The sequence below is a fragment of the Schistocerca gregaria genome, chromosome 1, assembly GCF_023897955.1.
Source record: "Schistocerca gregaria isolate iqSchGreg1 chromosome 1, iqSchGreg1.2, whole genome shotgun sequence".
Taxonomy (NCBI): Eukaryota; Metazoa; Arthropoda; class Insecta; order Orthoptera; family Acrididae; genus Schistocerca; species Schistocerca gregaria.
The window spans coordinates 753713237-753739381 of record NC_064920.1 but is presented as its reverse complement, the minus strand read 5'-3'; the positions used below and the strand labels follow the sequence as shown (position 1 = coordinate 753739381).

The 26145-nt window shown below is 38.7% G+C and overlaps 1 protein-coding gene across 1 annotated transcript in view; it reads right to left on the bottom strand.

Annotated features, from left to right (window-relative positions):
* Positions 1 to 215: 215 nt before the first annotated feature.
* LOC126304244 (uncharacterized) overlaps positions 216 to 26145 on the bottom strand; it is a 134062-nt gene continuing 108132 nt past the window's right edge. Inside the window, exon 9 of the mRNA XM_049991792.1 lies at positions 216 to 617. Within this exon, the coding sequence (XP_049847749.1) occupies positions 487 to 617 (131 nt within the window). The 3' untranslated portion in view covers positions 216 to 486. The remainder of the gene's footprint in view (positions 618 to 26145) is intronic.

Here is a 26145-nt window from a genome sequence, read left to right as displayed (position 1 = left end):
GATTCACATTTTCTACAGAACACCAAGCAGATCGATAGGTGCCCAAGTATACTGAGTTTAGTAATTTGTTGTGATTTCGTTATGATCACTTTGATAACAGATACTTCCTGTTTAAGGAAGAATGAATTAGCTCAAGCTTCTCACAAATAGAATTCTACCAAACATTGAATTTCTTACCTGTACATAAGATATTTAATAAATAAAACCCATATACATACCCAAAAGTAAGATGTAAATTGTGCATAAAATAACAGCAAGTCAAATAAAATCAATCTACATTATGTGTAATCTTATATGATGCATAATTTATTTTTAATTTATATTGTTGTTCATTTGTGGTAAATGGCCTATAAACTGTCAATCAAAGGAAAAATAAATAAACAAGTAAATATCTCTTAAGCCTAATTTCAGCTGCATGAATAATTTTTTCACCAGAGTGTTAAAGTATTTTAGGTACTTTAATAGAATAAAAACACAGAGTTCAGTTTAAGTACATGGTATCTGTCGAAAAAATAGACAAAATCCTCGGTTCTCATTGTCTGGATTAATACCAGCAGCAACGTTGCCTTGTTCACCAGCATCTGTCACAACTGTCATCACAAATGGTTTTGAACAAGCTGTAAATAAGCAGGCAAGAAAACAAATTAATTTAGAATTTAATTTCAATAATAAAAGGATAAACTGTAGATTAGTAAAGCAGACACCTTCAGTTGTGGTGATAACTAGATTCAATTAAAATAATTCAAGTATCAAAGCAAACAGTCTATTATTGAATTACAATTTAGTGAAAATGCCAACTAAAACAATAAGTGAAACTCTGGTATGATATAATTTTTGTATCTTATTACAGAACAATGGAAGAAATCACAAAGCTTGATCCATCATGGATCTTCAGTATATAAAGAGCAGAACATTCTAAAACACCCATGCTGATCACTTAATCACTGTTTTACATCTGTAATTTGATATCATAAGTAAGGCTTTGTTTTAAAGGAAATGCTTCTACAAGAGAAAATACTGCAGCTACATTTCAACACGAGAATTTTCGAACTAGAACATAATGGAGCAGTGGCTGTTGTCTTTGTTGCCCCTGGTATTCACTGACAAATACACTAGATAGCTATACTGATGTGTGTTTGAAGTGAACATTGTTTATGCATTTATGCTGTTAAAGTGTATTTAGCTGAGGTACAGAAATGTGTTGCCATAATAAGTGGATTGTGTATTTCACTACTGTAGTTGGTCTATCATCTGTAATGATACAATAGTGAGTGTGCTCAAATGGTTGCATGTTGCTTCTTCAGTCCTGAGACTGTTCTTCCATTTTTGTAATATTACATATTATCAGAAAGAAAAAATTGCTTCTGTTAGAAAATGGAAGCTTATAGAAAGTACAATAACAACAATATTAATATCTGCATCAGAGTGACTGAAGAGGAAAGAAAGTAGATAAGAAATGAGACTGGGGTACAAAACATTAACCAGGGATTAACATACATCTCTTCACAATGTATCTCAGGAGATAGGAGATAGGGAAAGAGAGAGAGAGAGAGAGAGAGAGAGAGAGAGAGAGAGAGAGAGATATATATGATTGGCTGCAATGTAACTCATGTCATACTAACAGAAGCTAGTAGTATGTTTCATCTCTTGAAAAGCAAATTGGAAGCCATCACTATTCAGAGTCATTGTTCATGATTAGACTCACAAAGAAACTTTAATTGCGGTATTAAGTTATCAGTTGCGTAGTTTTATCCTATAAGGTTGTTCCATGCTAACTGGCCTAGCTCCACCTTAGCATCACAGATTTTGTTGAAATTTGGTTTGTACATTTTACACAGTTTTTTTTCTGCCTTGATATGCAAGATTTGAGGTATTACATTGATTGAAGTGAGGTAGATCAATACGTCTTGAGCAACATTGTGAATCTTTTCATATTTCTAAAGAAGGATTATATAGATCTTAAGGCTACATAGGAATGCAAAGTACTTTACAATTAGAAAAGTCACCGAGTCCTAGTAGGCAGCACAGTTATTTAGTTTCAGAGATATTTTAAAGTAAAGAGGGTTCCAAAAACATTTTGCTCCAAATGTTTCTTCTTTTCAAAGTCCTGCATCTCAAAAAGGACATCTCCACTCTATTTTTAGCTTTAGCTACCATTTGCAAAAGCTCATTTTTATCTGTGAGTATATGGAAATTTTTCCATAAGCATGCTTTGGTAATAATCTTAAAATGACAGAGTAACATCTACCAAAATGCTCCTGAGAGTTAAAGATTTCACTATAGTGGAAAATAAACATTCATTTAATGTTCCAAATATGTTTTCCTAGTTAGACTGATATTTCATTTTATATTCAGCAAACAAACTAATGTAATCTGGTACTTTTAATCAATTATTAGTTAATGGCTAATATGGTTCACAATTTTTTTTCCAGAATATTCAAAAATTTGCATTTAATAATTGAGGCATTTTGCACATTTACAAATATCTTTGCATCAATATACTGTGAACAATAACAAATATTAACATTACTCCATTTTAGATCTATTTTGTACATACATTAAGTAAATGATTTTCTGAGTTCTGTAGATAATTAATGTTTGATCACGTGTTTGCTGATGATGCATATGGTGCCTTTTGTGCAGACAGTGAGCCCAGCCTTATTGAAGAGGTTCAAAATTTTGTGAACGATGAGATTCTGTTAAAACCTTGTTTGGGATGCACAATTTTGGGTTTAAACATAGTAGAGGAGAATACAGGCAAGTAGAAGGTTGACTATGTCTACAAAAAACAAAGGGCAATCATATGTGTTAAGAAGATTATTTCTGTGCCTTAATTCTGGAGCTCAAAGGACTGTACACTATACAGGGTGTAACAAAATCCCCTTTACTGGCTTTGAGGACAGGTTCCTTGCAAAAAAAGTGTAGTAAGTATTGACTCTAAAATGCATTCAACAGAATAGGTGTTTCACAGTAGTGAAGATGATGAATTGCTTATAGCTCTTAAAATAGGCCATTTTAGAGCCCATGTTTACTGGACTTTTTTTCCTTGTTTTTCTACATACTACCTTGTCCCAAAATATGGAAAGCAAAGAGCTTGCAATAGAAGAGATATGTTTCACAGTATCGAAGATGAACAAGTGCTCATTGTTCTTATGGTATGCATTTTAGAGCCGAAGTTTACTAGACAGCTTTGTCTTGTTTTGGTGCAAGGACCTGTCCTCACAGTCAGTAAAGGGATCTTGTCTTATGGTGTAGTACTGTGGGGCAGTACTTGCTGAACTAATATGAAAAGGATTTTCATATTGCAGATGAGAGCCTTGGGTATTGTAGCAAATGTGAAACAAAAAACATCTTGTACAAACCTATTTACTACTTTTAATATTCTCACAATTTATATGATGTATATGCTACAAACCATCACAGTACTGAAAGGAGAGACTAAAGTCACAAATAGGAACATGCAAATCCATAACCATGATATGTGCCATGAAACAGACTTCCTCAAGCTTAACAGAAGATTAACACTAACAGCAAGAATGTCTGTAAGTCAAAGAATCTGGTTTTCGTCATTTGCTACCAAATGATACTAAGATGTTGAATGGTGATCTACATCTATATCACTGCTCTGCAATTCACACATAAGAGCCTGGCAGTGGGTTCACTGAACTACCTTCAGACTATTTCTCTGTTCCATTCTTAAACAACATGTGAAGGACACTTAAATCTTTCCTTGTGTGGTCCGATTTCTCTTATTTTACTACAAGGATCATTTCCCTATGCAATCTGGCATCAACAAAACATTTTTGCATTTGCTGGTGAAAAGATCTTGCAGCAATGAAAAATGTCTTTGTGATTGCCACCCCAGCTCACTTATCATACCAATGACACTCTCTCTCCAATTTCATCATAACACAAAATGAGCTGCCATGCTTCAAACTTTTTCAACATTTCCATCAATCCTATATGGTACAGTCCCAAAACATGCAACAACACTCCTGATGAGAGTGAACAAGCATGGTGTAGGCAGTCTTTAATCAATCTGTTACATCTTTAAAGTGTTCTGCCAATAAAGCACAGTCTTTGATCCATCTTCCCACAACACCACCTATGTGATTGTTCCAGTTTTAACTTTTTAATAATAATAACAATAACTAGGTATTTAGTTGAATTGACAGCCTTTATATTTGTGTGATTTATTGTGTAACTGAAATTTAATGGATTCCTTTTAGCACTCGCACTTTTCATGATTTAGAGTCAAATACCATTATTGCACCATACAGATATCTTGCTTAAATCATTTTGCTATTGGTTTTGATAGTGTTATGACTTTCATTTATGGTAAATGACAGCATCATTTTCAAACAATCTAAGAGAGTTGCTCAAGTTGCCTCCTAAATCATTTATATAGGTTACGATCAGCAGAGACCCTTGTGGAACACCATATATCACTTCTATTTTACTTGATGACTTTTTGGCAATTACTATGAACTATTACCTTTAAAGAGGGAAATCATGAATCCATAAACAACTGAGACTACACTACACATGCAAGCAATTTGAATAGAATTTGCTTGTGAGAAACAGTGCCTGGAAATCTAGAAATATTGAATCAATTTGACATCTCCTTTCAATAGCACTCATTACTTGTGTGATTGAAGAGCTAGTTGGTATAGCATAGAACAATATTTTCTGTATGTGTGCTGACTATGTGTCAGTAGGTAATTGTGTTCAAACACAGTATAATTATGTTCCAAAACCCTACTGCAAATTGGCATCAGCAGGATGGTTGGTAATTCAGTGGATTACTCCTGCTCCTTTTCTTGAGTATTGGTAGGACTTGGGCAACTTTCCTGTCTTTAGGTATGGATCTTTTGTTGAGCACTACAAGACTGCTAAGTCTGGAGTTAATATATCAGCATAACCTGAAAGGAACTGAATGGGTGTGCAATCTGGATGGGAAGACTTGCCTTTATTATGTGGTTTAGTTGCTTCGCTACACTGAGGATATCTGCTTCTACTCATGTTGGCAGTAGTTCTTGATTCAAATTCTGGAATATTCACTTCATCTTCTTTGTTGAAGGAATTTATAAAAACTGTGTTTGTATCTCTCATTTAGTGGCAATGTAATTGGTAACATTATCATTGCTGTCACACAGTGAAGGTGTTGATTGTATCTTGTTACTGGTGTACCTTACATATCTCTTTGGATTTTCTGGCAGATTTTGGGAGAGAGTTTCATTGTGGAAATTGTTAAAAGCATCTCACACTGAGGTCTGTACTAAGCTTTGAGCTTCGGTAGAACATCACCAGTATTGAAGTTGTTTGTACTTTGTAATGTGGCATCCCTTTTTGTTTCTTCTGGGGACTGATATCATCGCTTATTAATTTATTTGGTATATATATCTCAATTGCAATAGGTACAATTTCTTTGAATTTTAGGCCACATCTGGTCTATGTTTACGTATTTTGGAAGAAGTGCAGACTGCCTCTTAGGGAGCCAAAAAGTGAAATTTATCTAATTTTTTTAAACAGAAATATTTTGCAGTTATTTTTGGTGGTTTGGGATGTTATGTTATTCAGTCTCACTACAATGACCTTGTGGTCACTAATCCCTGCCTCCATCATGATGCTTCGTATTTGCTCAGGATTTTTTGTTGCTAAGAGGTAAAGTATGTTTCTGCAGCTGTTTACACAACAAGTGGACTCCTGAACTAATTGCTAAAAACAGTTTTTGCAGAAAGTATTTAGTACAATTTTGGACTATGTTTTATGCCTATCACTGAATTTAAACATGTATTTTTGCTAGCATATCATGGGTAGATTAAAGTCACCACCAACTAGAATTCTATGAGTGTGACACCTATTTAGAATGAGACTCAAGGTTTCTTGGAACTGTTCAGCAACTGTGATAGTATTAAAAAGAACTTCAGCAGTGGCTTATCCATAAATGTCCTTATGATGTGCAACTAACATGAATAAAAATATAAGCAACAGTCCCATCCTAAAAATAAATGTAGCCCAAAACTGTGTCTATAGTCAGCTGTTCACTGGAGTGAATTATTGTGCTACTTATGAATTACTTGATTGTAGAATAGTGTAAAAGTGCTTCTCCATGTGCACAAATAATGTAATTGTACATGGTCAATATTACCCAACCATATAATATTATGTGTTGTGAGCAGAAAGGAATATCTATGAAGCTTAGCTGACTTATGTGTATATAACAAAGAAACTTTTCAAGATTTCACCATACATCCTAGTAATGCTGATGATGATTAACTACTGAAGTGTACTACTGGATTTTATAACAATTCTGTGTGTCATCTACTAATAAAATTTAATTTTTTCAGAGTTTCATAACTATAATAAACAGCACCTGAAAGTTTGAAATTTTATGAAGAACCAATGATTTGTCATCATCATGAGACTTTACTTTTAACAATGTTTGAATGTCTGCAAAGAATTTGGTGGAATACTATTTTGAGGCCAGATCATTATACACGAAAAGATTTGAGAGTAATTAGTCAGCTGATAAGTTTAGATACTATTGCTCCTGGCTTAAAGTGTTGCAAAGATGGCATCAAGGGACTGAACAATTAGTTGGTCACTATTTCCATCATTATCTTTATCCACCAATGGTGGTGACAATGTTAAAATGAAGGCTGATATAGGAACAGTCCTTCCTGGCTGAAGTTGCTTTGCTGCTTCACCACTGAAGTTTCTGTAAGCAAAATTATAGGATTCAAAAACCAAAATAAAACTCAGACTCAGCCAGGTCAACACACTGGTGAATGGACATTTGCTTTTGTTGGTGGAGTAAATCCTTCTGAGCTGCACAGTAATCAAAACTGCAAAGATTCCTCTCATTTGCTTGGTGAATTAATGTGAAAGTTCTATATTTCAAGCCATACTAAAAATCTACAGTTTCTTACTATGGTTTCACTTAGCTGTGGTTTATTCAGTCCAGAAACAGTTTTTCCAAGTGTTTTGTCTTAAGACCAAAATGGTGTATCATGTTGGTTCTGCTGGAATGAATTCACTTTGTAAGTGCATCACTCATCAAAATGTAAAACTGCTGCTATCTGTTAGCATTGTCCAAGAAGACTACAAATTTTAGTAGGTCGCAAAGTTTGCAGTATAGAATAAAGAGACGCTTGCTTAACACTGTGACAATGTCCAGGGAAAGCAAGAATGAAAATACACCTTTATTCAGTGTACAGAAGGGGGGGGGGGGGGGGCAGATTCTGAGGAAATCGCTAACTTTAAGCAGTAAGTTCAAACTGACTGAGCTACACTGATTGTACAGCAATCATTAAATTAAGATTTTGTTGACAAATTGTCAGAATGGACTGCACATATTTATAGGGTGACCAACTCTGACATATTTTCTGGTATCTCCTGTATTTTAGCAATTTTTTTTAAAGCCCTCCTGGCTCCATTACCTACTGTCTGTTTCTACTGTATATTCCATCAGTGATCACTGGTACAAATATTAATCACATGAAGTACTATCAACAGCTCAAATTCATTGACTGATAGATGTCAAAGTGTAATAAATAATCAACACTATTGTTGACATACACTCTTTTTTTATCTGTTTGTGATTCTACAGAGCATACAAATTGATATGCATAACAGGATCAAATGCTTACATAGGAAGAGTTTATTCTCTTATGAACCATAAGTGGACTGATCACAGAAAGAGTAGCAGTTTAGAACTATAAAATCAATTTTGATTTAAAAATTTGCTTAGGAAGAGTACATACAGTATATTCATACAAATTTGTTAAATTTTACTCTGATTATATTTGTGTATTATATGCTATAAGGAAATGAATTGTTTTCTTTAGATTTGATTCTATTTTTTTCAATTCCATAGGCTCAGGGGATCCACATAGGTGTATCCTGAAACCCAACTCTCACATCTCTCTTGCTGCATACTGAAAGCCATGGATCAAGGCAGTCAGCTAGATGCAGTATTTCTCAATTTGTACCACATCTAAACTTGTTATTAAAATACAATCATATGGGATTTGAAATGAAATTTGTGATTGCCCAGAGGATTTCTTGGTAGGGAGGACACAGCATGTTATCTTGGATAAAACAACATCAAAAGATGTAATAGTAACTTCAGGAATGCTCCAAGGAAATGTGTTGGGAACTTTGCTGTTCATATTGTGTATAAACGATCTAGCAGACAGTATTAACAGTAACCTGAAAATTTTTGCAGATGATTCATTCATCTACAATGAAGTACTGCCTGTAAGAAGCTGTACAAATATTCAGTCAGATCTTGTTAAGATTTCACAGTGGTGCAGGGACTGACAACTTGCTTTAAATGTTCAAAAATATAAATCATACACTTCACCAAATGAAAAAAAGCACATTATCCTGTGACTATAATTTCAGTGAGCCACTGTTAGAATCAGTCAATTCATACAAATATAGGCAGAAATCATTAATGAGTGCCATCCAAGAACTTATTCAAATGTGTGGGACCTACACCAAATAGGAATAACAGAGGACATTGAATTATACAGAGAAGGTGTAGTGCAACACAGGTTATTCGTGAAAATGACTAATGTTCCCCTGAGGATGCACATGCTCATGAAAGATGGTGTGTCTCTTATAAACATTTTATGCAGAGGGAATAGTCTACTGGTGCACTCCGATCTCCTGCTCTGTGATCTGTGCAGACAGTGTGCATGCAGTGACGTAACATAGCAGGGGCAAGGTGCAGTATGGTGTTGAAGTTGCTGGACGTGGGCATTTGTGCCTTGGTGACTCTTCATGAACATCTCATAAATAACAGACATACTAAGTGCTAAAGACAAATGAAGATTGTAAATCTTAGACCTTAAATTGAGTTTGATATGGGTGGACGTACTGATCGATGTGTTTGAGTTTATGAGTTCCAGTGTTCCCGTTGATGTCTTGGTAAACTCAGTAAGCCAAAAACCAGAAGATAAATATAAATGGAAGGTGGTGACATACAGCAAAAGGAAATACAAGGCAACAGATACGGAACAAAAGGAAAATAACTTTTTAATTATTGGCGATTCGCTGCTGAAGAATATAGCTGTCCCCAATTCCAAGATCGACGTACGACCTGGTATTAGAACGCATCAACTCAGTAAACATTTTAAAAATATGGTAAATGCAAGACAAGATACTACAGAACCAGATTCTGAAACCAGACATAACTATAATGGGGTGTCTATACATGTTGGAACGATTCGTTAAGGAGCAGCAGTGAGGAAGAAATGGCAAGCGAAACAAGAAACATGATTCGTTCTGCAAGAAATATGTATGCAGGATCTCGTCTGATGCTTAGCAGAATCATAAACAGAAGGTCGGTGAGTGAAAAATATATCGACAAAATAAACTGTGCTCTTAAAGAGCAATGTGATCGTCTTGCGGCAATTTTTATAGACCCAAACAAATTCCTATGTGAAAACTCACTAGCGAAGGATGGCTTGGATTTAAATAGACTGGGGTCTGTAACATTTAGTAGAATGTTTGCAGATGTCTACAAAATCATTAGATGCAAGGGAAACTAATATGGCCTGAAAGGGGTGAAAAATCATACACTCCAGCTCAGAAAAGAAAAATATAAACACCATACAAAAAAGATGATTCTAAAGAATTTGCCCCATAATACAGCTCGCAACATGTAAACCAACAAAAGAAAAATTACATAAAAGTACTTCATCAAAATATTCAATATTTTGGTAACAAAAAATTAGAAGCAGAAGTACTCCTGAGTGGAGTAAGAGCAGATATACACTCCTGGAAATGGAAAAAAGAACACATTGACACTGGTGTGTCAGACCCACCATACTTGCTCCGGACAATGGGAGAGGGCTGTACAAGCAATGATCACACGCACGGCACAGCGGACACACCAGGAACCGCGGTGTTGGCCGTCAAATGGCGCTAGCTGCGCAGCATTTGTGCACCGCCGCCGTCAGTGTCAGGAAGTTTGCCATGGCATACGGAGCTCCATCGCAGTCTTTAACACTGGTAGCATGCCGCGACACCGTGGACATGTACCGTATGTGCAGTTGACGGACTTTGAGCGAGGGCGTATAGTGGGCATGCGGGAGGCCGGGTGGACGTACCGCCGAATTGCTGAACACATGGGGCGTGAGGTCTCCACAGTACATCGATGTTGTCACCAGTGGTCGGCGGAAGGTGCACGTGCCCGTCGACCTGGGACCGGACCGCAGCGACGCACGGATGCACGCCAAGACCGTAGGATCCTACGCAGTGCCATAGGGGACCGCACTGCCACTTCCCAGCAAATTAGGGACACTGTTGCTCCTGGGGTATCGGTAAGGACCATTCGCAACATCTCCATGAAGCTGGGCTACGGTCCTGCACACCGTTAGGCCGTCTTCCGCTCACGCCCCAACATCGTGCAGCCCGCCGCCAGTGGTGTCGCGACAGGCGTGAGTGGAGGGACGAATGGAGACGTGTCGTCTTCAGCGATGAGAGTCGCTTCTGCCTTGGTGCCAATGATGGTCGTATGTGGGTTTGGTGCTGTGCAGGTGAGCGCCACAATCAGGACTGCATACGACCGAGGCACACAGGGCCAACACCCGGCATCATGGTGTGGGGAGCGATCTCCTACACTGGCCGTACACCTCTGGTGATCGTCGAGGGGACACTGAATAGTGTATAGTACATCCAAACCGTCATCGAACCCATCGTTCTACCATTCCTAGTCTGGCAAGGGAACTTGCTGTTCCAACAGGACAATGCACGTCCGCATGTATCCCGTGCCACCCAACGTGCTCTAGAAGGTGTAAGTCAACTACCCTGGCCAGCAAGATCTCCGGATCTGTCGCCCATTGAGCATGTTTTGGACTGGATGAAGCATCGTCTCACGCGGTCTGCACGTCCAGCACGAACGCTGGTCCAACTGAGGCGCCAGGTGGAAATGGCATGGCAAGCCGTTCCACAGGACTATATCCAGCATCTCTACGATCGTCTCCATGGGAGAATAGCAGCCTGCATTGCTGCGAAAGGTGGATATACACTGTACTAGTGCCGACATTGTGCATGCTCTGTTGCCTGTGTCTATGTGCCTGTGGTTCTGTCAGTGTGATCACGTGATGTATCTGACCCCAGGAATGTGTCAATAAAGTTTCCCCTTCCTGGGACAATGAATTCACTGTGTTCTTATTTCAATTTCCAGAAGTGTGGTCTAGGAAATCAAGTAATGGAAACTTCAGTTTGGAATATCAGCAATACAAGAAAAGATAGATTGCTACTTACCATAAAGATGACAGGCCCAATTAAAAGACACTTACACATAAACTTTTGGCTACAGCCTTCATCAGAAAAAGAAAGCAAAACACACATTTATGATACACACAAGCAAGCACACCTCACACACAACTGACCATCAACTCCGGCAGCTAGGGATAGAATGCAACTATAAAATATAATGGAAGCAGCAATCTCATGGGGGGGTGGGGGGGTGGGGGGGGGGGTGGGAGGGGAGGGGTGGGAGGCGGTTAGAGGAAGGGATGCAGCAATCTGGGGGGCAAGAGGCCGGTAGAGAAAGGGATAGCAGTGTACACATTGGGGGGAGAGAGGAGCGCTGTCTGGCAGAGTGTGCAGGGACTAGACTGCTCACCAGCTCAGTGCCAGGACCTTGTTGGGAGGGAAGTGGAGACAATGGAGTGAAAAAGGAGGGAAGCAGGGAAAGATGGGTGGGTGCATTGGTGGAGGGTGGCAAACAAAGAGGGTGGGAGATGAGAGTGGGGAGAAGCTGACAGGACAAAAGTGGTGGAAACTGTTGGGTGGAGGCTGTGTGGACCGTTTGTTACCATAGATTGGTGCCTGGGTAATTATGAGTGCGGGCAATGTGTTGTACAGATAATTCCCACCTGCACATTTCAGAAACGTTGGTGGTGAGGGGAAGGATCCAGATGGCTCAGGTAGTGAAGTAACTACTGAGGTAACTACTGAAAAAATTGTGTTATCTTCAACTGCATGCTGTGTCACAGGGTAGTCTACTTTACCCTTGGCCACAGTTTGGCAGTAGCCATTCATCTAGGTGGACAGCTGGTTGGTGGTCATGCCAATGTAAAAAGCTGTGCAATGATAGCAGCAGAGCTAATAAATGACATGGCTGCTTTCACAGGTGGCCCAGCCCCTGGTGGATTTGGATAAAACTCGTGATAGGAAAGGAATAGGAAGTGCAGAGTGGATGGATGGGCTACATCTTGTACCTGTGCCTTCCACAGGGACTTGTTCCTTGTGGCAAGGGGTTGGGATTGGGATTGAAATAGGGATGGACTTGGAGGTTGGATGGGCAACAGAAGACCTCTTTGGGGGGGGGGGGGGGGGGGGGGAAGGGGTGGAAGGAGGGGTGAAAAGGATCTCAGTAGGATGTCCCTCATTTCAGTATGATGATAGGCAATCAAATCTCTGGTGAAGGATGTGGTTCAGTTGTTCCAGTCAACAGTGGTACTGGGTGACGAAGGGGGCACTTCTATGTGGCTGCTTCTGGGGGGTGGAGCAAGGATGGGATGTGTGTGGGGGAATTTCATGGGAGATCTGTTTGTGGACTAAGTCTGGGAGATAGTGCCTCAACATACTGGGCAAGGGAGTTCTTGTCACTGTAGTTACGCCCCAGATGGCCAGGCTATATGGCAGGGATTTTTTGGTGTGAAAGGGATGAGAACTGTTGAAGTGCAGTTATTGTTTCTGATTGGTGGGTTTAATGTGGACAGATGTGCAGATGGAGCCATCATAGAAGAGGTCAATATCTAGGAAGGTGGCATGTTGGGTTGAGGAGAATCAGATGAAGTGGATGGGTGAGAATTTGGCAAGGAATGAAGATAGGATGTTTTGTCCCTGAGTCCAGATCATGAAGATATAGTCAATGAAGTTTTGGGAGGATAGGAAAGTCACCTCTAGATGGCACATAATTTGGCATAGGAGGGCACCATGTGGATGCTCATGGCTGTGCCAGTGATTTATTTGTATACTCTCCCTTCAAAGTGTTAGGATAAAGTTATTAAGGTGTATAAGAAAAGAGGTAGTGGGTTTGAATCCTGAGGGATGTTGGGGGAGGCAGGGGTCCATAGCAGTAAGGCCATGGGCATAAAGTTGGTAAGAATTTTTTGGAGATGCTGCAAGTTGAAAAGGTCAGCTAGGCAGGGTTTAGGTGCTATGAGGCATGGATGAGGAGGAAAACTGTGAATAGAATATAGATTAGACAGTGGTGCCTGGAGATGGTAATTGGATGTCAGCAGGTTGGATGAGACTTACAGAGGTGGTATCTGCATTGCTGCTCCCCCCCCCCCCCCCCCCCCCCCCCCCTCTGTCCACTGCCAGAACAGAATATGTGATAGTTGTGCATTCTGGTCCAAATTGGTAGAGTTGATGTTCAGATGTGTGTGAGGTGTTCTTGCTTATGTTTATGAATAGTATGTGTTTTTCTTTATTTTTCTGATAAAGGCCCTGCCCAAAAGCTTATGTGTAAGTGTCTTTTAATTGTGGCTGTCATCTTTACGGTAAGTAGCAATCTGTCTTTTCCTATAACGTCAATGAGTCACAGTTGGAATCAACCATCTTATACAAATAACTGGATGCTACACTTTGCCGGGAAATGAAATGGAATGATCAAGTAGGCTTTGTTCTGGGTAAAGCAGGTGGCAAACTTTGGTTTATAGCTAGAATACTGGGAAAATGCAATCAGTCTACAATGGGATTGATTACAAGTTGCTCATGTGACCAATTCTAGAATACTGCTTAAGAGTGTGGGACCCTTACCAAATAGGACTCACAGGGGATACTGATATACAGGGAAAGGCAGCATGAATGGTGTGCTCTGCCTATGTTTGTACAGCAATGGCGTCTCATGACAGTAGTGCCCCTACTAAACCTTTTTGTATGTCCAATGCGCCATAACAGTTTGTAGAATTTTTGGAATCACCCTGTATATTACAAGTGTTTTATAAAACATGGGAGAATAGAGAAAAGAAAATAGAGTTATCTCGAGTGCTTCAGCAGGTTTTGTCAACAGTATAAAATCCTCGAGTCTTCAAAGGATGGAAATGGCAATTTCAGTCCTTGCTTTGTTATGCTTTATGGAATTTTCAGTGGTAAATTGAGCTGTATGAGTTGGCTTGGGTAATTTTAAATACAAACATAGTAGCAGTTCTAAATGATTCTGAGAAAAGGAATTGAATGTGGAATATTGTTTTCCAGAGTTATATGTTAATGCAACTGTGTTTTCTAACAGCAACAAATATGTAGATAATAGCAATTTTGTATAGGGAGTTGGTTTGATTTGGTTTAAAACTGGCGTATAGATATGCCAGAAGTGAATATACACTTTCCCGTAAGGATGTGAGAAATGAAATTGAGATCAGATGAGTTGGGGGACTTGAAATGGGCAGGAAGACCTATAGAGAGGCTGTCCTATGTCTGAGGTTGGACAAATTCAAAAAAAGAAATGGCCTATACTATATTTTGTGTAGAGTCTGGAGAAAGGTATGTCAAATAGAAGGAACTAGTCCTTTGGTTAGGTGAATCCACAGAGCAGTAACCTAAACCAGTTGTACAGTATAGATGAGCTCACTTATTAAGGTTGAAGAAGATGTGCTGAGTGAGAATTTGTGACATTGCTGAAGGGGTGTCCAAACTAGTTCGGAGCAAACAAATTTACTCTGGAACCAATGTGCAGTAATCTGCATTCCATGTATGCTGACATTTTTGAATCTGAGATTTGTATGGTTGAAGAATGAAATGAAGTATTTTGCTAATATTAAACCACTGCTGTTACCTAACAATATATTTCAGTTTAAATGAAGGAAACACTTCCCACACTCTTACAAGTTAAAAGCACAATTAATGTTATTGAGTGTGTAATGATCAAGCACAAACACCATGGTGTGCTTAATTCCTAGAGACAACTTCCACACTCTCTCTTCAAGACTAGATAAATAATCATGCCTGAACAGCCAAAGAAACCATTCCATATATTTATTAAGGATAAATGAAACGGATAGAAAATTGTAATATTATACCAGATATGTTACCTGTAATTGTAAAGAGTGTGTTAAAGTAGTTCTGCACAATATCTTTCATCTCAGTGAGGAATCTATAGTGCAACATGGGTTATTTATGAGAATAACCTACATTCCGCTGAGGATGCTCCTGCTGGCAAAAGATGGCTGTGTCTCTTATAAACATTTTATGTAGTGGGTGCAATGCACTGTGCACAAATGAAGACTGAAAATCTTAGATTGAGTTTGATAAGGACATGCATAATGATCAATATGTTTGAGTTTATAAGTTACTGATACTTGGGTCTGCCTTCACAATTGATGTAAATAGTTGGAGCAATATAGAAGATTATCATTGAAGATATGTTCAGCATTCAGTAGTTAAAATTAGTCAGAGTCTCTCTTACAGCATCATCTTGCCTGGATATATAGTCAAGAGGAATAAGCTCATGCACAGCTGTAGTACTGAGTAGCTGGACCATAAGAACAAAATTAAAAGTTGCCCGTATTGGAAAAAGAACTATCAAAGGTAACTTATACCAACAATACACTGACAGATCCCTCACACAGTGTTCCCTACTCATGGTGTTACAGCCAAGTCACTGCACACACATGGAGGAAGTGCAGCAAAGAGCCATATGAATGGCCAGAGGTTCCATCTACATCTACATCTACATGGATACTCTGCAAATCGCACTTAAGTGCCCGGCAGAGGGTTCTCTGAACCACCCTCACAATAATTCTCTATTATTCCACTCTCAAACAGTATATGGAAAAAAACAAACACCTATATTTTTCCTTTCGAGCTCTGATTTATCTTGTTTTATTATGTTGACAATTTCTCCCCATGTGGGTCAGCTTCAACAAAATATTTTTGCATGCAGAGGAGAAAGCTGGTGATTGAAATTTCATGAGAAGATCATGCCACAGCAAAAAACACCTTTGCTTTAATGATGTCCACCCCAAATCCTGTATCATGTCTGTGACACTCTCTCCCATATTTCACAATAATACAAAATGTGCTGCCCTTCTTTGAACTTTCTCAATGTACTCTGTTAATTCTATCTGGGAAGGTTCCGACACTGTGCAGCAGTACTTCAAAAGAGGACAGACAAGTGTTGTGTAGGCAGTCTCTTTAGTACATCTGTTGCATCTCTAAGTGTTCTGCCAATAAATTGCAGTCTTCGCTTCACCACGTTTTCAATCTGTTCCTTCCAATTTAAGTTGTTCGTAAATGTAATCCCTAGGTATTTATTTGAATTTACAGCCTTTAGATTTGAGGGATTTATTGTGTAACTGAAGTTTAACATATTCTTTTATCTCTCATGAGGATGACCTCACAATTTTCATTATTTAGGGTGAACTGCCAATTTTTGCACCACACAGATATCTTTTCTAAATCGTTTTGAAATTTTTTGAGCTCTTTTGATGATTTTAGTAGATGATAAACAACAGGATCATCTGCAAACAACCCAAGACAGCTGCCAGATTGTCTTCTAAATCATTATAAAGATAAAGAACAGCAGAGAGATTACAACATTACCTTGGGGAACGCCATAAATCACTTCTATTTTATCTATGGATTTCCATCAATTACTTTGAACTGTGACCTCTAAGACAGGAAATCACAAATCCAGTCACATAACTAAGATGATATTCCATAAGCAGGCAATTTGATTATATGCCATCTGTGAGATACAGTGTCAAAAGCCTTCTGAAAATCTATATGGGATCAATTTGAAATCCCTTGTCAATAGCACTCAGCACTTTGTGTGAGTAAAGAGCTAGTTGTGTTTCACAAGAATGATTTTTTCGAAATCCATGTTGACTGTGTCAACAAACCATTCTATTCGAGCTGGCTGGGGTGACTGAGCGGTTCTAGGCGCTAGTCTGGAACCGTGCGACTGCTATGGTTTGCAGGTTCGAATCCTGCCTCAGGCATGGATGTGTGTGATGTCCTTAGGTTAGTTAAGTTTAAGTAGTTCTAAGTTGTAGAGGACTGATGACAGAAGTAAGTCCCATAGTGCTCAGAGCCATTTTGAACCATTCTCTTTGAGGTAATTCATAATGTTTGAACACAATATTTGTTGCAAAATCCTTCTGTATATCAACATTAATGCTCCTGTAATATTGTGGATTACTCCTGCTGCCTTTCTTGAATATCGGTGTGACCTGTGCAACTTTACTTGAGTGAGCTGTTGTTGTAAATGATTGTTAAGTATGAAGGTATTGCATTGCCAAACTCTGAAAGGAACCTACTTGGTATACAGTCTGGAATGGGAGACTTGCTTTTATTGAGTGATTTAAGTTCCTTCACTACTCCAAGGACATCTACTTATAAGTTACTCATGTTGGCAGCTGTTCTTGATTTGAATTCTTGAATACTTACTTCATTTTCTTTCGTGGAGTAATTTTGGAAGGCTGTGTTTAGGTACTCTGCGTTATCAGTGCTGTCTTCAATAGCATTTCCATTGCTGTCATGCAGAGAAGGCATTGATTGTGTTATGCTGCTAACATACCTTAGAGAATCTATTTGGATTTTCTGCTAGGTTTCGTGACAAAGTTTTGTTTAGAAACTATTATATGCATCTCACATTGAAATCTGCACTAAACTTTGATATTCTGTAAAAGATTATCTATCTTGAGGATTTTGCATTCATTTGAATGTGGCATGCTTTTTACATTGTTCCTGCAACAGTGTTCTGACCTGTTTTGTGTACCAAGAGGATCAGCTCTCTCACTTATTAATTCATTTGGCATAAATCTCTCAGTTGTAGCTGATGCTGTTTCTTTGGATTCAAACTACATCTGGTCTAAACTTACATTTTTAGTTTGGAAGGAGTGGAGATTGTCTCTCAGGAAGGCATCAAGCAATTTCTAATCTCTCCCCTCCTTCCCCCCCCCCCCCCCCCCCCAATAAGTAATACTTTTTGTTTGTTTTACCTTTGAGAGAATGTCAGGGAGATGCTGATAGAACAGAATGGACAGACTCTTGAAGATAGGTGTAAACTACCCTTCAAAACCCAACTTACAGAATTTCAAGAATCAGCTTTAAATGATGACTATAGGAATACACTACAATCTCCTACTTATTGCTCCTGTAAGACGATCAAGAACAAAGTGCTTGGATTAAAAAGGGTGTAAGACAGGAATGTAGTCTTTTGCCTCTACAATTCAATCTGTATATTGAAGAAGTAATGATGGAAATAAAGGAAAGGTTCGGGAATGGAATTAAAATTCAGTGTGAAAGGATATCAATGATACACTACATGATCAAAAGCATCCAGACACAACAAACAAACATATGTTTTTCATATTAGGTGCATTGTGCTGCCACTGCTACTGCCAGGTACTACACATTAGAGATCTCAGTAGTCATTAGACATTGTGAGAGAGCAGAATGGGGTGCTCCATGGAACTCGCGGACTTCCAATGTGGTCAGATGATTGGGTGTCACTTGTGTCATACATCTGTATGCGAGATTTCCACTCTCCTAAACATCCCTAGGTCCCCTGTCTCTGATGTGATAGTAAAAAGAAAATGTAAAGGGGCATGTACAGCACAAAAGCATACAGGCTGACCTTGCCTGTTGACTGACAGAGACCGCCAACAGTTTAAGAGGGTCGTAATGTGTAATATGCAGACATATATCCAGACAATCACACAGGAGTTCCAAACTGCATCAGGATTCACTGCCAGTACTATGACAGTTAGGTGGGAGGTGAGAAAACTTGGATTTCTAGGTTGAGCAGCTACTCATGAGCCACACGCCACACTGGTAAATGCCAAACAATGCCTTGCTTGGTGTAAAGAGCGTAAACATATGACAACTGAACAGCAAAAAAGCATTGTGTGGAGTGACAAATCACTATGCACAATGTGGTGATCTGATTGCAGGGTGTGGGTATGGCAAATGCCCAGTGAACGTCATCTGCCAGCGTGTGCAGTGCCAACAGTAAAATTCAGAGGCGGTGGTGTTATGGTATGGTTGTATTTTTCATGGAGGGAGCCTGCACCCCTAGTTGTTTTGTGTCGCACTATCACAGCACATGCCTACATTGATGTTTTAACCACCTTCTTGCTTCCCATTATTGAAGAGCAATTAGGGGACAGCAATTGCATCTTTCAACACGACCGAGCACCTGTACATAATGCACAGCCTGTGGCAGAGTGGCAACCAAAATATCTTTCAAACTATGTTCAAACAGTGCTTTGCCTGAAACTAAGCTCTTAATGGCTCCTGGAAACTTCCTAAAAATGTATGTTTCTGAGTATTGGACCCTTTTCTGGACCAAGTAAGTGATTTTAAGTCTTTGTGTGAATTGTTTTTATTCCTAGTACTGCTATTGTGTCCTGAGTGATTGGTTGAAAAAAAAAAAAAAAAGAGACATATTATGTACAGCAATTTGATCAACGAACAAATATATTGAGAATCAGTAGTCTGTATATCCAATTCTTTGAATAGAATTCAGCATGCTGTTCTTGGATCTATGTCATAAATGAGTCTTATTACACAACTTTTCACTCTAAAAACTTTGTCTCCATCTGTAAAGTTCCAAAATATGACCCCATTTGATACAATGAGTGAAAGTAAGTAAAGTATGCTATTTTTTTATATTTATATCTCCATTGTCATTTACTTCAAATATAATGTAATGTAGTTGTGCAGGTTGAAATTTATTGAGACTATATCTCTCTGAAATCACCTCCCACAAAATTATGGTCAGATGTTGGTCACCCTCAATCTTTCAATCCATCATTTTGTGTCAAAACACCACACAGACAGAAGACTGGTGAAATATTCAAATAGATTCCTTTGTAATTCAGGATGCTGCTCAGGGCTACCACCTGGAGAATAACTAAACAACTGTTCATCCCACTGTGACATACTTTTTGAAAAAATGAACATGTATTATAAGCAATAACAAAACATAACACTGTTGTAGTGCATGTTTGGGTCCAGATAATTAGACATATTTTTAAAAACAAAATTCACCCAAATAATTAAAAAAAACTGTTAAGGTTTTCATGGCCACTTGTTGACAAATTGACTGTTGGCTTCTGTGTTGGGTTCTTGAGCCAATGTTTTACAATTTTTATGATGTTGCATAAGCAGATATCAGCACTGTTTCACCCACCATTTCTGGTGGCAGACTGGACTCAAGGACATGGCCGCAGATTATGTGCATCTGGCATTCCAGAGTCTGAGCTTTTCAATGGTCATTACTGCTTGCTACCTGCAATTGTTGTCTGCTGCAATGGTTGTTTGCTGCAACTCAGGAATCCTGGATCTGTTCACCTTGAGAGTTTCCTCCTTGCTGTTGAAGCTGTTGAAGCTATTGTAGCTTTTGTGGATTTGTATAACTTCCCTGAACAATCAGGTGAGGTAGCTCCTCCACAACAAGAACTCCTGTGTCTGTAATTTTATTATGTCATCAGTCTTACATAGCGCACGCTCTGCCACACCAAATATCTCTTCCTGTCCCAACTTGTGGATTGATTGTCCAGTCAGTATGACATGGACATTTCCACATGTTTTTGTCCTTTGCTAATCTGAGACACTCTTTCATCCTCTTTATCGGTTTATAAATTGTCTTTATGCCATATTCATGGAATATATTGCTGATTTTGTATGTCACCCTGCAGTTCTGTCTGTCACCATGGGAATATATGGCAAAAAGGCTGCACCTGATATTTCTTCTTCCGATGTGTCATTCAGTAAGTGTTAGATCCTGTAACACTCTTTATGCACATACTGAAAGGAACACTCAAACAAATTAAAATTTACTGAGCTCTTAAGTACTGGTAAAATTAATTGAGAGTCCAACTTGCTGCCTTAAATGTTTCATTGTACTCATTCAGACTGGTACAACCTATTTTGTATGATGTAGTTACATCCTCAGGTGCATTTTTGTGTAAAAAAAGTTTGCTTAAAAATATAAGAACAAGCATACTACTGACTTACTAAGTTTGGAATTCAAACAATAGAAAATCCAGGATGGAATAATGGCAATATTATGAAAAAGATACATTGCTACTCACCATGTAGTGGAGGTGCTGAGCCACATATAGGCACAACAAAAAGACTGTCAAACAAGTAGGTTTTCAGGCAAAATAGACTTCATCAGAATTAAACAAAATACACACACACACACACACACACACACACACACACACACACACACACACACACACACACTCATGCAAACACAACTCACACACACATGACCACAGTCTCTGGCTGCCAAGGCCAGACTGCAAGCAGCAGCACATGATGGGAGAAGCAATCTGGGTGGTGAGGGTAAGGAGGAGGCCAGGGCAGGGAGAGAGGAGGGATAACAGGATAGGTGCAGGGGACACCATAGTGCTGCTTGTGAAAGCAGGCAGGAATGAGATTTTAATAGTGTGGAGAGTCGGTGTAGGAAATGGTTGGTATCTTTTATGTAGGAGGGTAGGTTGCGGATAATAGGCTGAAGGCATTTGCCTCTTGGAGCAGAGATTCTCTCAGTGGAGGCACAGTAACCAGCTGCGTTGGGGCATCCTGGGTGGTTGGGTTCACGGACTTTAAGTTGGGACTCTACCTGCAATATATCCTATGTCCCCATAACCTTTTGGCCTCAACACAAGTCTTGTCCTTTACCCACCTTTCGCCCTCCCTGTTCCTGTTTCAGTATTACACAGCCCTCTATTCTACCAACAAACCCACAATATTTTTACTTTTACTTCTCTCCTTTCCTGCTGCTCCCTCTCCCCCCCCCCTTCCTTCCCCTCCCCACCCTCCATCTAACATCCCGAATGCACCTAGCTGCCCTGTTCTCCCACCACCTCATCCCTATATGCTCTCACAAACAGCACTTTACCATCCCCCACCCCTACCCTGCTTTTCCTCCCCTTCCTACCTCAGCCTCCTCCTTCTCCTCCCCACCCAGATTGCTTCTCCCATCATGCACTCCTGCTCACAGTCGGACCCTGGCAGCCAGAGACGGTAGTCATGCATGTGAGAGCTGCATTTGCGTCAGTGTATGTATGTATGTATGTTGTCCAATTCTGATGAAGGCTTTTTTGGCCAAAAGCTGACTTGTTTGACAGTCTTTTTGTTGTGTTTATCTGTGACCCAGCATACCTGCTATATAGTGAGCAGCAATCTATCCCATGTTCAGAATTCTTAACACTAAAAATTTTAATCATGCATACAAGTTAATAACAAAAGGCATGAGCTTCTATCACAAAATTACCTACAAGGTCTAATGTCCCATGTTATCTAAGTGGTTTAATACATATTTCAAGGTGCAATGATGAGAACTACTGACACAACCACTAAATGTAAGTCAAATGTAATAAAGCCAGTTGTCACTGTTAATTTATGTCTGGAGAGTGCCAGATGTCCCTAAAATAAGAGTGTTATAAGAGAAGAAAGGTCCAACATGGGCTGTCAGTAGATCCAAATGAAAGAATAATTAAGACAAGATGTCAGACTCACATGCAGCTATGTAAAAGGAATGAGGGAACAAGGAAGGCAAGGCTGTGGTTTGTGAGGAAACAGGAAAGGAAGAAAAGAAAAAAAAAGGAGGGGAAGGGGGATAACAAGCAGAGAGGAGGGTGGTATTGGAGAGAGGGGATTGGTGGATGACAAGACAGTATGTTATGGGTTATAAGAAACCATAAGTAGAATTATACAGCAATTACATAAATCAAGTTAATTGACTCTGAAAAATCAAAATTAAAGAAGAAAAGCAATGTTAGAGATCTGCTTGATTGTTCAGTAACTGTGAAGGTGTCTCATTATTAGTTCTTAAAATCTGTACATCTTCCTCTGCTTTTCCTCATTAAGATCTCCAGGTTGTGTTCTATTGATACTTGAGTGACCAGTATCCTGTAGGTGTGTTTTCATAAAAGATCTGGAGTTGTTCAAATTGATATATTCCTTGAACTGTGTCTCAAAACACCTTCCTGTCTGTCCTATATACCTACTTTGACTGTTGTTACAATTGACTGCTTATACACCTGTATTCTTATATAGATTGATATTAGTTTTTTCCCTGTCTGTACCTCACTCCTGCACTTTTAGATATGAAAAATGCTAGGTATGTTTTTCTTTCTCAAATGACTGGCTACATGCTCTGAAATTTTGTTGTAATGTGGTGAATGGTGATACATAATCATGTTTCTTTTGTCTTGTAAAGTTTTAATGTAATACAGAAGCCAAGGTGGATGGATAAAGAATATGATCCTTTTTTCAGTATTTCTCCATTAACATTCTGGACATTGTTGAGACTGTATCTATTTGCTATAGCACTCTGTCATATGCATTTATTCTCAATTGAAATCTTCTCAGGTTGAGAGGACATTGTGATGGCAATGTAAAAAGGATCTAAAAGCCGCTTTTTTATAATTTAGAGGGTGACTATAAAAGCAATGAATGACAAGGTCAGTGGACAATTGTTTATGGTAAATGTTCAAAAGAAAAAGGACTGTTTCTCAAAGTAATCAACAAATCAAGGTAGGAGAGTGTGCCATCTGAGCAATGATCTACAGCAAATTTTATGTTCACATATTGTGAATTAAAGTACACAATGAAAGTGTTGCAGGTTGTTTTAAAACCTTTATAAAATAATAAAATGTCATCAACACACCAAAACTGTCTGACAATATTTGTACCATAAGATGGATGCTGTTGTATGTAATTGTGCTCATAATTTGGACATACAAAGTGAAATTTCTATTTTACATTTTTGGGTGGTACAGAATTAAGAATCGCAAAACTGAAGAAAATGCAAAATTGAGGAAATTGTTGAAACCCACAAAATATGAGCAAAAACATATGTAGTTTGCATATGTGATTAATAATTGTTATCCTCTCCTATACATTGTATAAAATCTGTATTAGTAAAGAAAATTAAATGTAAAATACAATGTTTATACAATAATTTGTGATATGAATTTCATCAGTTCTTAAAAAAATCATGATGTGAAACAGTAAGTAAAAACTCATCAAAAAATAGAAATTGATATCTGAGTACAAGGTAATTAAGCTATTTTCCAACATGCTGTCACCACAAGCGTTTCTGAGAGATCTTTCCTTTGTGTTCACTGAGAAAACAGCAAAAATTGATGAGCATGGTGAATAAAACCAACCCTTTGAAGTACGGTGAAAGGCATCATAATCTAACACATGGTAGTGTGTGTTTTCCTTCTGTAATCAATGGCAGTGTAACATACTAGGGTGATGTGAGCAAAGTGACCTCTAGTGTAATGCTTGTAAACATTGTCACCATTGTTGTTAATATTTAATGCCTTTCTTATGAGCTGCACTTCATATGCTCACCACACTTCCTATGCCCCACACCATCAGAGTGTTATTTTAGGTTTGATGAGAGAAACCTAGATGTGAAAAAATGAGCTTACTTCCCCAATAGACGTTACAGGCTTATTAAAAATTGGTTTAGTGAATTTCTGTACATGGTGTAAAATGTAATTTAAAAGAACGCTCAACACTTCAGTTTCACTACCTGCCTTCTATCACCACTGCCAATCTTTATGATCTACATTGTATGACAAAGTATATACATGGTTAGTTGCTGCAACTGAATCATGTAAAAATGTGCTGTCACAAAACCTTTTATTCTATTTCCATGTGACATCTCCGCCATAGGAAATGATTTCCCTGAAAAGTATACTTTCAGAACTTCACAAAATGCTTTCACCCCTACCTGCCCTGCCGTCACTGAAGGGACACACCCCCTTTCCATATTTCCACCAGGTGTGCTCATTTTATGTGTGTTAGTGTGGTATGGTGGCTGTGCTTGTTGTTGGGTGATGTAACAAGTTAACCGTCAATAAGCAGTCACTAACTGGAAATGGCCAACATTTTGTTGTTTCTGACTGAGCATATTCCTCAAGACTCAGTGTTTGAATTTAATAGGATGATGTACTGGATACAGTACAACAGAAATACATGCAAAAAGTCAAGATTGAGCTATAAGTGGCACAAGAAAAGGTGGCAGCTGGGCCCCTTCATCACGTATTGGGTCAGTCCAGAACAATTTGCGCCACCTGTCTTGTTTTTCCATTGCTGCCCCAACCTAGCAGTAGTTGTATCATAATTACGTGATGAAGCTAAATGTTGAAATTTGTGTTGGAGTGCTGATTGTGGAATGCATAAGCATATCCTCTCTCACATCTTCCCACTCTGCAACAGTCTGAAATATTTCCTTAACTCTGACACCACCCATGGCGTGAACTGTCTGTCTTATAACTCGTTCAGTCACATAAAAGGAAAATAGAAAGAAAGCAGGATAAAGTAAAGTGAGGCATCTTGTAAGAACACACAATCAGCTATACTTTACCAGGAATAAATGTAAAATTGGCGAATTTTTATCATTGATCATGCTGGTTTTGTCAGGGGCAAAGAATTTATGGAATAGAATCATGAACAACATAAAACTAGAGAATGTAAAATTGAATTTCCACTGTATAAACATTGTCCAAACAATATGAAAGAGATGATCCTTTTCCAGACCTCATTTCTGGACGTACGTAGAATCTCCAAAGCTGAAATAATTATATTTGAGTACTAGTTCCAGTAATTTAAATACAACATTAATGTCTGCTGTGGGGTGGTTACAACAGGTGTACAAATTGTGAGAGTCTATCAGTACTACTTGGTCTGTTGGTATGTTGCTGTCATACTCTTGATAACTAAAGAAACTAGCTTGGAAATTAGTGAGACCACCAGGTGAGTCAGGGTAGAAAACAAATGGGCACTATTACATAGTGTAAACCATGAAGGATGGATATAATGTTTGTTTATGTAGGATGCAATAAATTTTTCTGAGCAATATCCCATGCCATTCCTGTCATTAACTAAAAGATGCATGGCAAAAATCCCTTTTGTGAACCTTTATAACCACCTTTAAAAGTGAAGTTTCTGGTTTCAAAGGTATTAAGGAACTCCTTTTGAAGGAATCTGGTAAAGCAATTGTCGTTTGTAAGTATTTTTAACTGTGCTACATATTTAGCAGTAGGGTCATTTCTACACCACACTATTGCTATTTTAGCAATGTACTGGTCCACTTTAATGACAGCTACAGCCTTATCTTTATCTGACCTAACAATG